Genomic DNA, 13,399 nt, shown 5'->3' with positions numbered 1-13,399 from the left:
ACAAATACACAAAAAAAGTTCTTGGCGTGGGCACTACCGTCCAGTCACCAGGTTTTGGCGAATTCCTTGCGCAACCCCCTGGATTAACAGGAGGAGCTAGTGGCAGCCGCCTCCAGCCTCCCGAGGGCGCGGAGATGTGATCCCTCGGGCGGTCAGCGCCGCGCGGGACAAACGATGGGCCGCAGGACGGGCCGCCCGCAGCTCCTGCCAGCCCTGGAAGCGGCTCCGCAGCCGGAGCCCAGGCCGCGCGCAGTCCGGCCGCCGAAGCCTCCCGGGGCCGAGGCGGCGGGCCGCGCGGCGTGGGCCTGGGCGTGGGCGTGGGCGGGGCCCTTGCGCGGGGCCGCGCGCGGGGTGTCGGGAGCGCGGCGCGCCAGTGGCGGCGACGTCGGCGGCCTTGACGGAGGCGGTTGCTGCGCCCGGTGCTGGGGTCGCTGCCTGAGGCGCAGGCGCCGTGAGCTCAGCCCTCCCCGGTGCTCCGCTCGCAGCGGGCTCGTCATGGCGACCGACAAGAGGCCGTTCCACCTGGTGGTGTTTGGCGCCTCGGGCTTCACCGGCCAGTTCGTGACGGAGGAGGTGGCCCGGGAGCAGGTGGACCCGGGGCGGAGCGCCCACCTGCCCTGGGCCGTGGCGGGCCGCAGCCGGGAGAAGCTGCAGCGAGTGCTGGATAGGGCTGCCTTGAAGCTGGGTAAAGGGGGCGGGTGGCGCGGTCCCCGGGGCCCCCTCCGCGGGGCTGACGGCTTCGAGTCGCGCGCGAGGAGCGTTTCCCCTCCAGGGGTGCTCGCCTAGGTGTCCCCAAGTCCCCAAGCCCGCCTCCCCTAGGAGGAGGAGAGCGACGCTTCCAAGGGTGGTATGATGGCATTGTTTCTCCAACTAAATTAAAAGATGATATTTAAAAAATTTGAGTATCTCCTCCAGTTTGGCAGTCCCGCAGGCGAGAGTCCAGAACTTGAGTTTTTCATTGCTCCCTCCTAGACTAGAGCAAGGGTCCTTGGTATGATTGGAGATTTCTTGAAATTTGGGCGTATGAAAAAAGTAGAGCATTGGCTTGAGATTGTTTGCACGCTCTGTTTGCCTTGTGTTTTCAAGGTGGGAGAGAAAGCTTGAGAGGTTTACTGGTAAAGTCTTTGTGGTTTTTGTTTTGGGCTTCTGAGAATCCTGCAGTCTTTTTTTTTTTTTTTTAAGAGAGAAAAATTTACTTCTGAATGCCAAACTAAACCTTGCCAAATAGAACTACTCACTGACCCTCATGTGTGTCCCATATTTTTTGTATTGATACTTCTGGATCTGTGTTCTTCTGCTCCAAGAATTCTGAAATGACCTTTCACCCCTATCGCAATGTCAAGTGTTAACTATCCTTCAAAGTCTGGATCAAAGTCTATCCTTACGAATATTTACCCATATCCCAACCACTCCCTCTTCATCTATAAATTACTTCTCCCTCTTTGATATTTCCTCAAAGCACCAAGCTTCTGGAATTTAGTTTGTATTATCTGTCTGAGTCTCTCTAATTCATTCTCTCCTTTTTTTTTTTTAAATAATAAATTTTATTTTTATATTCCCCATACAATTGCAACCCCCCCATTCTGACCCCAATCCCTCCCCTCCCGCCCCTCACCCCCCAAAAAGTGTCTCTGGTTCATAGTTTTTTGTTGATTTTGATTTTCGCTTTCTTATAGTTATTCATTTTTCTGGTCCCTTATTTAAGTTTTCTAGATTCCTGCTATGAGTGAGACCATCCAGTATTTTTCTTTTTCTTTTTGGCTTATTTCGCTGAGCATGATCCCTTCCAGCGCCATCCATGTTGCTGCAAATTGCATGTGTTTATCCTTTTTGAATGCTGAGTAATATTCCATGGTATATATGTACCACATCTTCTTAATCCAGTCATCTATTTTTGGGCATTTGGGCTGTTTCCAAAGCTTAGCTATTGTAAATAGTGCTGCTATAAACTGCTTCATTCAGGAAAAAAAAAGTTTGTGTTTCTATTTGAAGCCTCTACTAATTCTTTCAGCATTCGTCCAAACTTAATTTTTTTGAATGGTCTTTTCTGTGCTGTTCTAAGTGTTGGGGAGACACATTTTGAACATACATGCAGAAATCCTATGCTCATGTTGCGGGGAGACATCTTTAATTTAGGACTCAGTAGCCTGTAAATTTGGTTTTTAATTTTCCACCCCGGTCTCCTCTCATACAGACCAATGGCACCTGTTGGAGTTCTGGTTATACCACATTCTTTAATTTTCATATCATAATTCCACACAACTCTGTTTATGGTGGGAATATAGAATACTGTTTATGGTTATGTACAGAAGATACATGTAGGGTGGTGCCTCCTACAACTCCTTGTGCAGCTAATACCAAATAAGGAGTCTTGACCAAAAGCGTTTTGGCCTTTTTTATTTTTCCAAAAGAGAAAATTCACTGGACTAACTAGTACACCTTGTTACCTATTATTTGTAATGCCCTGATGGTTATTTCAGGGACTACCCCTTGACACATGGAAACCTGCATTACTCTGTTGATTCAGTTAATTGCAGTTATTTCTGGAGGAGCCTGAGTTTTCTTACCTAGACTATACTTTTGACCTCAGAGTCCTGTTCTCTTTATGTTACTATTCAGGACAGCCCTTAACCCCCATAATTGTATCATATGTAATTGCTTAATAGTTGATGAGAAACTCCCTTTATAATTCTTGGCAGAGGAAGTCTGACTGTAATCTATTTAACATCCAACAGTAGTATCACAACCTACATTGTTATGTTAATTTTTAAAAAGATTGGTAACTCAATATTAACTCCATTTCCCCATAACCTTTTCCTGTTTTTTAATTATCTGGTTAAAAAATTTTATCTTTTGTTTCAGAGGGAGAGTTAGCTTTCAATATAATAAATTAGCTACCAGTGATTACTATAAAAAGATCTGGAAGATAATAACACTGTGTCAGGATTTGCTTAAAATAATTTATTTCTTATTTTAGGAAGACCATCACTGTCAACTGAAGTTGGAATAATAATTTGTGATATCAGTAATCCAGCCTCACTTGATGAAATGGCTAAACAGGCAGCAGTTGTCCTCAATTGTGTAGGACCAGTAAGTAATCAACCCTGCTTTGTGTCAGAACAAACAATCCATTCATTCAAGCTAAATCTGAAACACAAAGGCAGAGAACAGAAGAGTTGGTCAGGGCCTTAACCCCATATATAGAGTATTTTCACCCCTTGAGGAGCATAAGGTATGAATATGGCCCAAGTCTCCTGAGGGGGGTGAAGAGAGAGAGAGAGAGACAGAGACAGAGAGAGAGACACTTTCCATGGGAGTGTGTCTGGCTTGTTTGTTGCTTGCAGCTGTGGTTGCCATAGCTTTTTAACTGTAAACTCTAAAAAACAGTTGTGTGTGTACCCCTCATGTATTTTTATGTATTTATAAATTATATTTCTATAATTGCTGAAAACATGCAAAAATCGATATTAAAAAGGATTGATGATTAATTCCATAAATACTGAATATACACTGCTCTAATCTAGGTCTCTGGGACTTAAGGGTGAATACAGAAAATCCCTTGTGGAACTTATAGTCCAGTGGGGGAGATAGGAAAAAAAATTATAATGGTCAGAAGTACTTTGAAGAAAAATAGAGCAGGGTAAAACGATTTAAGATGTTGGCACATCAGTCCCTATCCCTAAATGGATAGTCAGGGAAGGCTTCTGTGAGAAATTGACATTTGAGCAGAGACCTCAACGAAGTGGGAGTTAAATCATGTTGAGTATTTGAGGAGAAAGGGTATTTCATGGGTGTAGTGGGCAGGAAGAGACACTGAGCAGGTTTTCTAATCCAGCAGACTGAGTAAAGGAGAGTCCTGGAGTCCTCAGTGGTTTTTGCAGGCTTTTATTGGGATTTACTGGGTATATGGCAGGTAGAGGTACTGGAAGGCCAGTAGGCCTCCCAGCCCCCAGCAAGTCTTCACTCTTTCTGCACTCTCCGGTGTTCTCTCTGCTTCTCTGCTCTTGCTTCTCTTCTGCTGGCGTCCCCGTGATGCTGCCCTTAAAAGCCCAGGTGAATCCCATCTACGTATGCCCACACCCTATTCCAGGTGCCAGCCATCAGGCATGCATTCAGCATCACCGGGTTCTGTCATCTATCCTGATGGCGGGAGGACAGAACAGCCTGATACTTTTTGCCTTACCCTACAGTCCTCCCCCCCTCAGGGTTTTCTGCCAGTCTATACAAGTCATATACATTTCTCTTGGCAATAGAACACTGCAGCCATGGCCCACAAAAGCAAATGAAATATATCACAATATAACAGAACACAAATAAGTCCAGGCAGGGCACCAACCTAGTGGCAAAAGATAATTATTGGCACCAGCAGATGATCCACCACTTCTGCTGCCGAAGGCACTGCTCATGAGAGGGAGGGGAATCACTCACGGCATCTACCGTCACATGCCTAGGAGCCGTCAGGATTCCTGACCTTCTCTAACTCTGGTCTCTGCCACAAGCCACACACTGCATCCACCCCCAGGATGCACTCACTATTGGATTGGGGATTCTCTATTCTTTGGGGGTAATCGCCCAATCAGGTTTCTGTCTGCGGTCACTCCAACACTAGGCTTTCATAGCCACCAGTGCGACACACAGACCCCTGCACTCAGGCCAAACCCCACTGCACAAGCACATGGGTTGGGGATCCATGGATACAAGCTCCACACGCGGCCTCTCTTGGGTCCCCTTTTTGGCTGTGGGCTCCACCGCAAGCCATGCTCCCCACCCATCCCCCAAGGACAGGTTCCTCAGCTCCTCACCCTCACTCAGCCGTGAGCAGGGCATCACCCACAGGTGATTTTTAGAGACTCACTGGCCTTTAGCTTACTTAGTGCTTAAGCGCTGCTCAGGGCTTCTCAGTCTCAGCACCAGCTTTTGCCTTCTCAGTTGGCTTTTCTCCTCTGCCTCACTGCTGGGCAGTACACAGGCTGCTTTTGGCCACTGAGGCCCACTGGCCACTCCCAGATTCCCATCTCCTGGGGTTTATATACTATACCATCCACCCCCAGGATCCCCAAAACTTAACAACCTGCCAAGGTTCCTCCGCCTTCTGGCAGGATTGTCAGTCCAAGTCTATTAGTCCCAAGTCCATAGGCTTCTTCCTTTTTCCACATTGAGGAGCTCTGAATCGTGGTCCTTTTTTTCCCCCAACGATTCTGCTCTGCTGCCTCAGGGGTCGTTGGCTGGTCCTCTTGGGCATCTTCTCCAGGCGAGGTCTCATCCCGTAGCTCCCGGACCTTGTCCACCTCCTGTGCCATGACGCCTCCAGCGTTGTCACAGGCTTTAGGTCTGCTACTCCTCAGTCCCTCCAGAGGTCTTTGAAGGGCTCTATACCCGTCTGCATGGATCATCTTGCCGACTTACACCAAACGTAGTGGGCAGGAAGGGCCACTGAGCAGGTTTTCTAATCCAGCAGACCGGGTAAAGGAGGAGAGTCCTGGAGTCCTCAGTGGCTTTTGCAGGCTTTTATTGGGATTTACCGGGTACATGGCAGGTAGGGGTGCCGGGGGGTCGGGGAGGCTGGTAGGCCTCCCGGCCCCCAGCAAGTCTTCACTCCTTCTGGGCTCTCCGGCGTTCTCTCGCATTCTCTCTGCTCTCCTGCTTCTCCTCTGCTGGCGTCCCCGTGACGCCGCCCTTAAAAGCCCAGTCTTAGCCCAGGTGAATCCCATCTACCTATGCCCACATCCTACTCCAGGTGCCCACCATCAGGCATGCATTCAGTACCGCAAAGATCCATCATCTAACCTGATGGCGGGAGGGCAGAAAAGCCTGATACTTTTTACCTTACTCTACAATGGGAAAGCAAATACAAGGTCCTGCAAATACAAGTCTTGCTTTGCAAGACTGAGGAATGTGAGAGACCAGGGTGAGTAGCTCGTGTAACTGGGTCTTAAGGGTGAGAGGTAGAAGTTAGACTGTAGAAGTACTCAGGATCTAGGTCACATATGTTCTTACAGGTCAAGGCTAGGATTTGAGTTTTCTGCTAAATACAATGGTGTTATTGAATGGTTGAAAGCAAGGCATGATCTGATTTTGAAATTCCTTGGTAAGGAACAATAGGGAAAGGCCCAGGCAAGCCCAGCATGGGGTGATAGTGGAAGAAGTGAGAAGTGTTTGGATTCACAGTCTATTTTCAGAGTCGAAACACCAGCTTTTGTTATTGTGCTGATATGAAAGGGATACTTTGGCATGTATCACAAGGTGAATGTTGGTGACTTTTACGCATCTGAGAAAGCTATCACAATTGGCAAAATGTTGGAAAGCTGAGCATTTAGAAAGTTGTTGTAAAGCATGTTTTTATTGAAAGCAAAAAGTTTTTTTATTAAGTAAAAATATTTAAATTGCTTAGCATTATTCTTAACTAGCTTACATTCTATTGTTTGTTGATATAATCACTCTCATATATACTCTCAGCCTACTCACTTGTTCTTCCCTCTCCAGTACTCTGAAAATCCCCCTGTAACCTTGTTATTCTAGAACTGCCTACTCCTCGCTTGATAGGAGTAACCCAGTGCGACTGGAGAAAAATGCATCTCCATACTGCCAGTCCCACTTTGAATTTGTGGTTAACAAACCTCACATGGGATCTCAGCACCTCTAGCATTTCTGGTGCATTTCTCTGGGTTATTCTCTATTCTACTCCTGAAGCAATAGTTTCACAACTTCTTCTTTGTCACATTTTTAGTATCCCACCCATCTTTCCTCATCCTTATCTGATGATTTAATTTCTTTCTTCTTTTTCTACGAAAATAGAAACTGCCAGAAGCTAATTTCTTCATATTGACCTCCCTGCACTGTACCCTAACTCTGCCTTACCTCTTGTTTTTTTTTTTAAAGATTTATTTTTTTATTTATTTATACAAGCACTGGGTACAGTCAGAAGCGCGGGAGGGTGAGAGAATTCACCAGAGCCAGAGCGGGGAGCAGAGCAGGCAGAAGGACCGAAGTACACTGCTGAGGGGAGCAGCGGGCGGCAGGAGAGGTCTGCGCACCATGTGGGACCCTCCTCCTGTGGCCGGGGAGCAGCCGGGGATCGAACCGGCACCACGGAGGCGGCGGGCAGCTTCGCAACCCAGCGCTCAACCGCTGTGCCACCGGGGAGGCCCATGCCTTACCTCTTGTTACAAGGAAAAACTGCCCTGCTTATATTGGGTGCAATATCACACACATTCTTCTTACCAAATTTTCCCTCTTGACTAGATTGCTTCTGTCATTATACAAGTAGGGGATTATATCTTCCATCTTTAAAAAAACTTCCCTTAATTCCACATGTCCCTCCAGTGAATCCATTTTTATGTGCCTCCTTCGTAAAATACCTTGGAAGAATTCTCTTACTTCCTTATGTCCTATTCTAACTTAAACTATTCTTAGACTTTTATCCTCACTACTTCAATGAAATGATTCTGTCAGTTTTAGTTGTCAATTCTCAGCCCTTCTCATACCTTTTGGTAATTTTTCCAGTCTCTCACTTTCTTTTCTTGGTTTCTGCATTCTTGTTCCCTCCTGGATTCCTCTTGTCCCCCAGCTTTATTTCAGTCTCCCTTGTTCAATTTCTTTATCCTCCAGAAAATGCTAGAGGCCTCTGAGCTCAAGCCTTAGAAACTCTCCTCTGTTTACACTCTCTGGGCCAGTTTTAAAAAATAATTGTTATGGTAAAATATACATAACATAAAATTTACCTTGTTAACCTTTTTTAAGTATATTCTTCAGTGACATTAAGTATATTCACAGTTTTGTGAATCTTCATTATCCCAAACAGAAACTGATTGGCCAGTATAGGGTGAAATCAATCTAGGCTGAGAATCAGCATTAAAAAGAAAAAAAAAACTTGGGTCCTGTGGGGTGTGCAGTCCCACAGAGTGAAGACTTAAATCTAAAGTCATGGCAAAGTGTCTGAAGTTCTTTGCTAGGGCTGTGATGGTGCAGGAAGGGAAAATTGAAGATAAATACAGACCTTAGAACCCTCACTATGGATGGGCTCATTGAGGACATTAAGCAACGGCAGTGCTATGAGAAACCTTGCCACTGGCAACAGTGGGAGTGCTATGAAACCTGAGAGCGTGTCTACAATATGGAAATGGCTCACAAAATCAACTTCTTGATGCGAAAGAATTAGGCAGATCCATTGCAGGACTGCTAAGGCCTGTGAATAGGAGGCCCAGAATGAAACCCTTATACAGTGTGTCTTCCTGTTTTCAATCACTAATCCCATTTTCTCTTACCTCTCTTGCATTAAACTAAATCACTTACATGCAGGAAAACCTGCATATACAGAAGCAGTCCCCAGTCCCTAGTCAGCAATAGGCATTCTTTTATATTAAGTGGAAATAAGATAGTGAGGACTTTCATGAAGTCAACAAGTACTCTAGAGGTAGAATGGTTGGTTGCCAAGGACTGATTGGGAAGGAAAGTATTTCATGGGAACAGAGTTTCATTTGGGGGAAATGAAAAAATTCTGGAGATGAATGGTGGTAAATGTGCTTAATGCCACTGAACTGGATGCTTAAGCAGTTTTTTTGTTTTTTGTTTCTGTTTTTTTGTGGGACCCTCGCCAGCAGCTGGGGAATGAACCTGTGCTGCAGAGGCTAAGGGCAGCCCTGCAGCCCAGCACTCTACTGCTGTGCCACCAGGGAATGCCCCTGCTTAAGCAGTTTTAAATGGTAAATTGTTATGTATATTTTACTACAGTAAAAAATTAAATTAAAAAACATGAGACAGGGCCTCCCTGGTGGCGCAAGGGGTTAAGCACCGCACTATGAAGCAATCCGTAGCCTCTGCAGCACGAGTTTGATCCCCAGCTGGCCAGGGAGCTACCCACATGGCACAGCAGACCTCTCGTATCTCGCCCGCTGCTCCCCATAACAATGTGTTTCGGTCAGTCTGCCTGTTCTATTCCCCACTCTGTGGTGAATCCTCTCACCCCCACATCTCTGGCCTGTACCCCAGCTCTTGTATGCATAAATGGATAAATCTTTAAAAAACAAACAAACATGAGATACTTGGAATAGGAAGTAGGGTGAATTATATAATAATGGTAAGTACTGCTGGTTTGTAAATCTTTAATTTCAGTTAGATATATTTGTGTATGGTGCTGCTCTGGGAAATGAATTTCTTAGAAGCATGAATTATGATCAGAATGGGTTGGATGCCATGGTTAAATACTAACTGTATGTTGATAATACCTAATTTAATTTATCTACAGTGAGGACCTCCCCTTAACCTCCAGACTGATGAATGTAACTACCTAATTCTGGATGTTTCCACTTGGCTTCTCAGTCTCTGGGTTTTTGCCCCCCAAATCTGCTCCTCCCTAATCTCTATTTAGATTGTCATTTTCACTTTGTAATAAGGGTGATTTAGAGAGAGAATTTATGCCCTCAAGGGTACAAGTATCTCCTGTGCCAGTTTGGACTCAAAACTTGTTTCTTTGCAAATTGGGGTCTTTGTTTTGTTTTTGTCTATTTTATGAGGGTTTATTTAGTTAAAGCCAAATAATAGTGGTTAAACTTATCAGTATATGTAAACAAAAATTAGGTCAAATGTCCCCAAAATGACTGAATGAATGAGGGTGTCATTATGACCCCTATGTATTGTGGAACTCCCCCCCATTGCCCTCAGGATATCTTTAGTATCTATATTCAGTATACGGCCACATGACCAAGGAACATTCTGCATTCAACGAATATATTAACTACTAACAAAACTTAACTTTTTTTCTAAAGATTATTTATTCATACAAGAACTGGTGTGTAGGCCAGAGGTGCAGGGGGTGTGATTGTTCACCAGAGACAGAGTGGGGAGCAGAACAGGCAGATCTACTGAAATACACTGTTGAGGGAAGCAGTAGGTGAGACAGGAGAGGCCTGCTGTGCCATGCCGGTTAGCTCCCTGGCTGGGGATTGAACTCATGCCGCAGTGGCTGACGTTAGCTTGATAGCACTAAGACTTTAATCTCTGTACCACCAGGGAGGCCCTAAAACTTAACTTTTCTCTTGTGTTTCCTGTAACACTTAGCATGAATAAAAGTATTAATATTTATTTCTACATTCAAGGGATCATTCTGTACACACCTACTTGGGAGACCATTGGGTTAGAACATGAAGTTTTGAGAGCAGGATTGCAGTTTTGACCTATAAATTGACTTCACGAGGGGAACTTGTCTTCTTTGAGATCAAAGATTGCTATTCTAACTCTGTCCATTCATCTCATAAAAACACAAGAGTACTAAGAAAGAAATCATAATGGTTTAGGAATATTTGTGTGGAAGACTCACCCTTAGATTACCCAAAGGGGTAGTAGTTCAGGTGAAAAGAATACGATATAAGGAGTGGGACACTTATAGTGGATAGGAAAGTGTGAACTCTTTCCAGAAGGAGTTATTATTTTCAGAAGCTCATTAATGTTTTACTGTAACTTGCCAATACTTGTACATAAACCGAATAGCTGAAAGACTTATAGCTTACTAGCTGAGGCATGAGAAGTGAACCTGAGGCTAAAATGCTAAACCTGGAGAAGTTGGGAGAAAGCCCGAAAGTCACAGAATGGGTAGAAGATGTTCCAGATAGTAAAAGCAAAAACATGAATGTGAAGAAGCAGCATGCTCAGGCAATTATAGGGAATTTAGAATTGCTGAAATATGGGGATTAAAGGGCTCTGGTGTGACATGATGCTTGAAGACTTTTTCTGACATACATGCTAAGAAGTATGAATTTTATACTGTGTGATAGGCACTGGAGACGTAGTGAAGAATTTTAAGATGGATATGTGGGGGTGGGACCAAGGATGATAGCAGATTTTTATTTTAGAATGATTTCATATTTCTTGGGGCTGTATTGGCTGCAGTGAAGACAGTTACTGTTTGTATTAAGTTAGGTGAGAGGTCACGGGTGTGAACTAAGATTTGGAAGTGTAGAGGAGGGGGGAATGATTTGATTTAAAACTCGGTGACTTCCAGAATAGATAGAGCCAGAAACAACTTCCATGTTTTTCATCTGAGAATTGTGTGGAGAATGATGCCATTAATAAAAACAAAAAATAATAAAACTAGGGGCTTCCCTTGGAGGCGCAACGGTTGAGCGCTGGGCTGCGAAGCTGCCTGCAGCCTGTACAGCGCCGGTTTGATCCCCGGCCGCCGGCGAGAGTCCCACTTGGTGCGCAGACCTCTCCTGCTGCGCCCGCCGCTCCCCTCAGCAGTGTATTTCATCTACCTGTTCTTTTCCCCACTCTGGCTCTGGTGAATTCTCTCACCCTGCTGCACTTCTGACTATACCCAGTGCTTGTATAAATAAATAAATAAATCTTTAAAAAAAAAAAAAAAAGAATAAAACTAACATTTACTGAGTCTAGTGCCCAGTACTTTGCTAAGCTCTTAGTATTACCTGATTTCATCTTCACTACAACCCAGTGAAGTACATGCTGTAACTATCCTTTTTTTTCCCCAAAGAAATTGAAGGTTGATAAAGTAACTTGTCCAGGATCACAGTGAGTATAGGGCCTGAATTTAAATCAGGCTTAACTTTAAACCCCATGTGCTAGACAAACCATGCTGTTCAGCCCATTTTTATGGTCTTGTCTCATTATCTTCCCTTTTGGGTTAGAAAAGAAAAGATAGCAGGAGTGAAACATAGGCAGTCTGAACTAGAGCCTACACTTGAATGTTCTAGTGCTAGGAAGTGTAGGAGGAAAAACAGGTTTTGAGAGAAGTGATGAATTTGATTTTGAACATGTTGAAACTGAGCTATCTGCACTATATTCTTACATTAATTAAAATAGCACATGCATACAAGATGGTGGAATTTTTTTTTTTAAGTAAGACGAAATCAGGATGAAGAAAATAGAGGAGGGAAAATGAAGCTAAAATGAACAGTTTTATTCATAAAACATGCCATGTATCTTGTGCTCTTGGTGGTCATCAACTTTCTAACAGAATACACAAATAAGGAAATCTTATCAGTAACACGCTCTGGAGATAGAGGTTGAATATCATCAGCATATATGTTGTAGTTGAAGTCAGGAAATGCAGATGAAATTTTCTAGGGAGAATGTCTAGATAGGCAATGCTCTAGCTCTAATGAACAAGAATTGCCTATGGGGCTTATTTTATATGCAGGTTACTGGGGTCTACCCCAAAAATCCTGAATCAGAAGGGACTTACAGTGGGAATAAATAACCAGCGTGTTTAACAAGTGACCCAGGTAATTCTAAGCAGGTGGAATGCTAGCCAACTTGAGAAACTGGGGTAAGATAACAAAAAGAAAGGCTAAAGAATTCTCTAAATGAGTTTCCAAGAGGATATGTGTAAATCTTAAGAATTACCCAGCGGGTTCCAGTTGATACAGAAAAAGAATTTTGACATCTATTTTAATCTCCACTTTTTTCTTTTATGTATGTTTAAAATGGATATTAATATAGTAATCCATGTAATTGTAAATCAATTTATATAGGTAATAGATAATGTATTTAGGGAGTGAACTTGGATCTTTCTGCCCTGAAAAAACCCTTCTTTGTCCCATTATACTACCTTGTCTGAGAAGTATGCACTTCAGCAATTTTATGAGGTTGATTAATGGCAGAGAAGGAACTAGAATTTAAATACACTTTACTAGTTCAGTAATTTTAATGTCATTTGTTATTCTTAAAGGGGAGGAGGAGGCTAGTTGGCTTTTTGGGTAGGTAAAAGAGGACAGCCATCTGACCTACTTGAAAAGGTCAATATTGCGTTGCCCTATCTTTTAAGTGTTGTTTTACCTGTTTCTTAAGGGCTAAAAGGAAAAGAGTATCTCTTTCCTACATCTTTTGCTGCCAGAATGAGAAAAGCAGAGAGGTTTGTGCTGTTCCTTATGCTGTCTTCATATAGGAAAAAAATAAATACTTTGAAATGGGACAGATCCTGATGTTATTAAGTGTTACACATTAACATTTTGTTTTCCTTTAGTTTGAGCAACAAATAATTTGGGACATCCAGTATGGTACAGGTTCAGAATATCTACTCTGTCCAATATTAAACTTATCCCCTCAACCTGTTTTTCTTTATTTTGCTTTATAGTATCACTAGCTGTTGGTCCCCCGTGTTCAGCAAATCAGGATGTCCAATAATTTTTGCCATGTTGTTATATCTCATCCTTTGTGTATATTTCTGCTTAGTTTTGTCCTTCATTATTTCTTACTGACCATATGTCTTGTTTTCCCATGCTGCATGCAGAGTGAGATGTTTATACAATAAATCTCATACCACTGTACTATTTAAAATTCTCCAGGAGAGCCGAGAAGTCCAAAAAAAAAAAATAAAGTTCAGTGTTGGTAGCATGGCAACTCATGGCTCTTCCTGATCTGGCCCAAATGTTTCTTTCCAGACATT

The 13,399-nt window shown here is 43.5% G+C and overlaps 1 protein-coding gene and 1 pseudogene across 4 annotated transcripts in view; both read left to right on the top strand.

Annotated features, from left to right (window-relative positions):
* Positions 1 to 495: 495 nt before the first annotated feature.
* Positions 496 to 13,399, top strand: part of SCCPDH (saccharopine dehydrogenase (putative)) — a gene marked incomplete at both ends in the record, with an annotated part of 36,992 nt that continues 24,088 nt past the window's right edge. For all 3 annotated transcript variants that reach the window (XM_084254356.1, XM_084254355.1, XM_084254354.1), the window contains 2 exons: positions 496 to 685; positions 2,978 to 3,090. In XM_084254356.1, the coding sequence (XP_084110482.1) occupies positions 496 to 685; positions 2,978 to 3,090 (303 nt within the window). The remainder of the gene's footprint in view (positions 686 to 2,977; positions 3,091 to 13,399) is intronic.
* LOC311184299 (small ribosomal subunit protein bS21m-like) lies at positions 7,924 to 8,182 on the top strand (annotated as a pseudogene). Its single transcript has one exon. The product of its transcript is annotated as a small ribosomal subunit protein bS21m-like (transcript).

This window comes from Talpa europaea, assembly GCF_964194135.1.
Source record: "Talpa europaea genome assembly, chromosome: 14".
Classification (NCBI taxonomy): Eukaryota; Metazoa; Chordata; class Mammalia; order Eulipotyphla; family Talpidae; genus Talpa; species Talpa europaea.
Note: the sequence above shows the minus strand (reverse complement) of the source record. Positions and strands in the feature narration are given on the sequence as shown.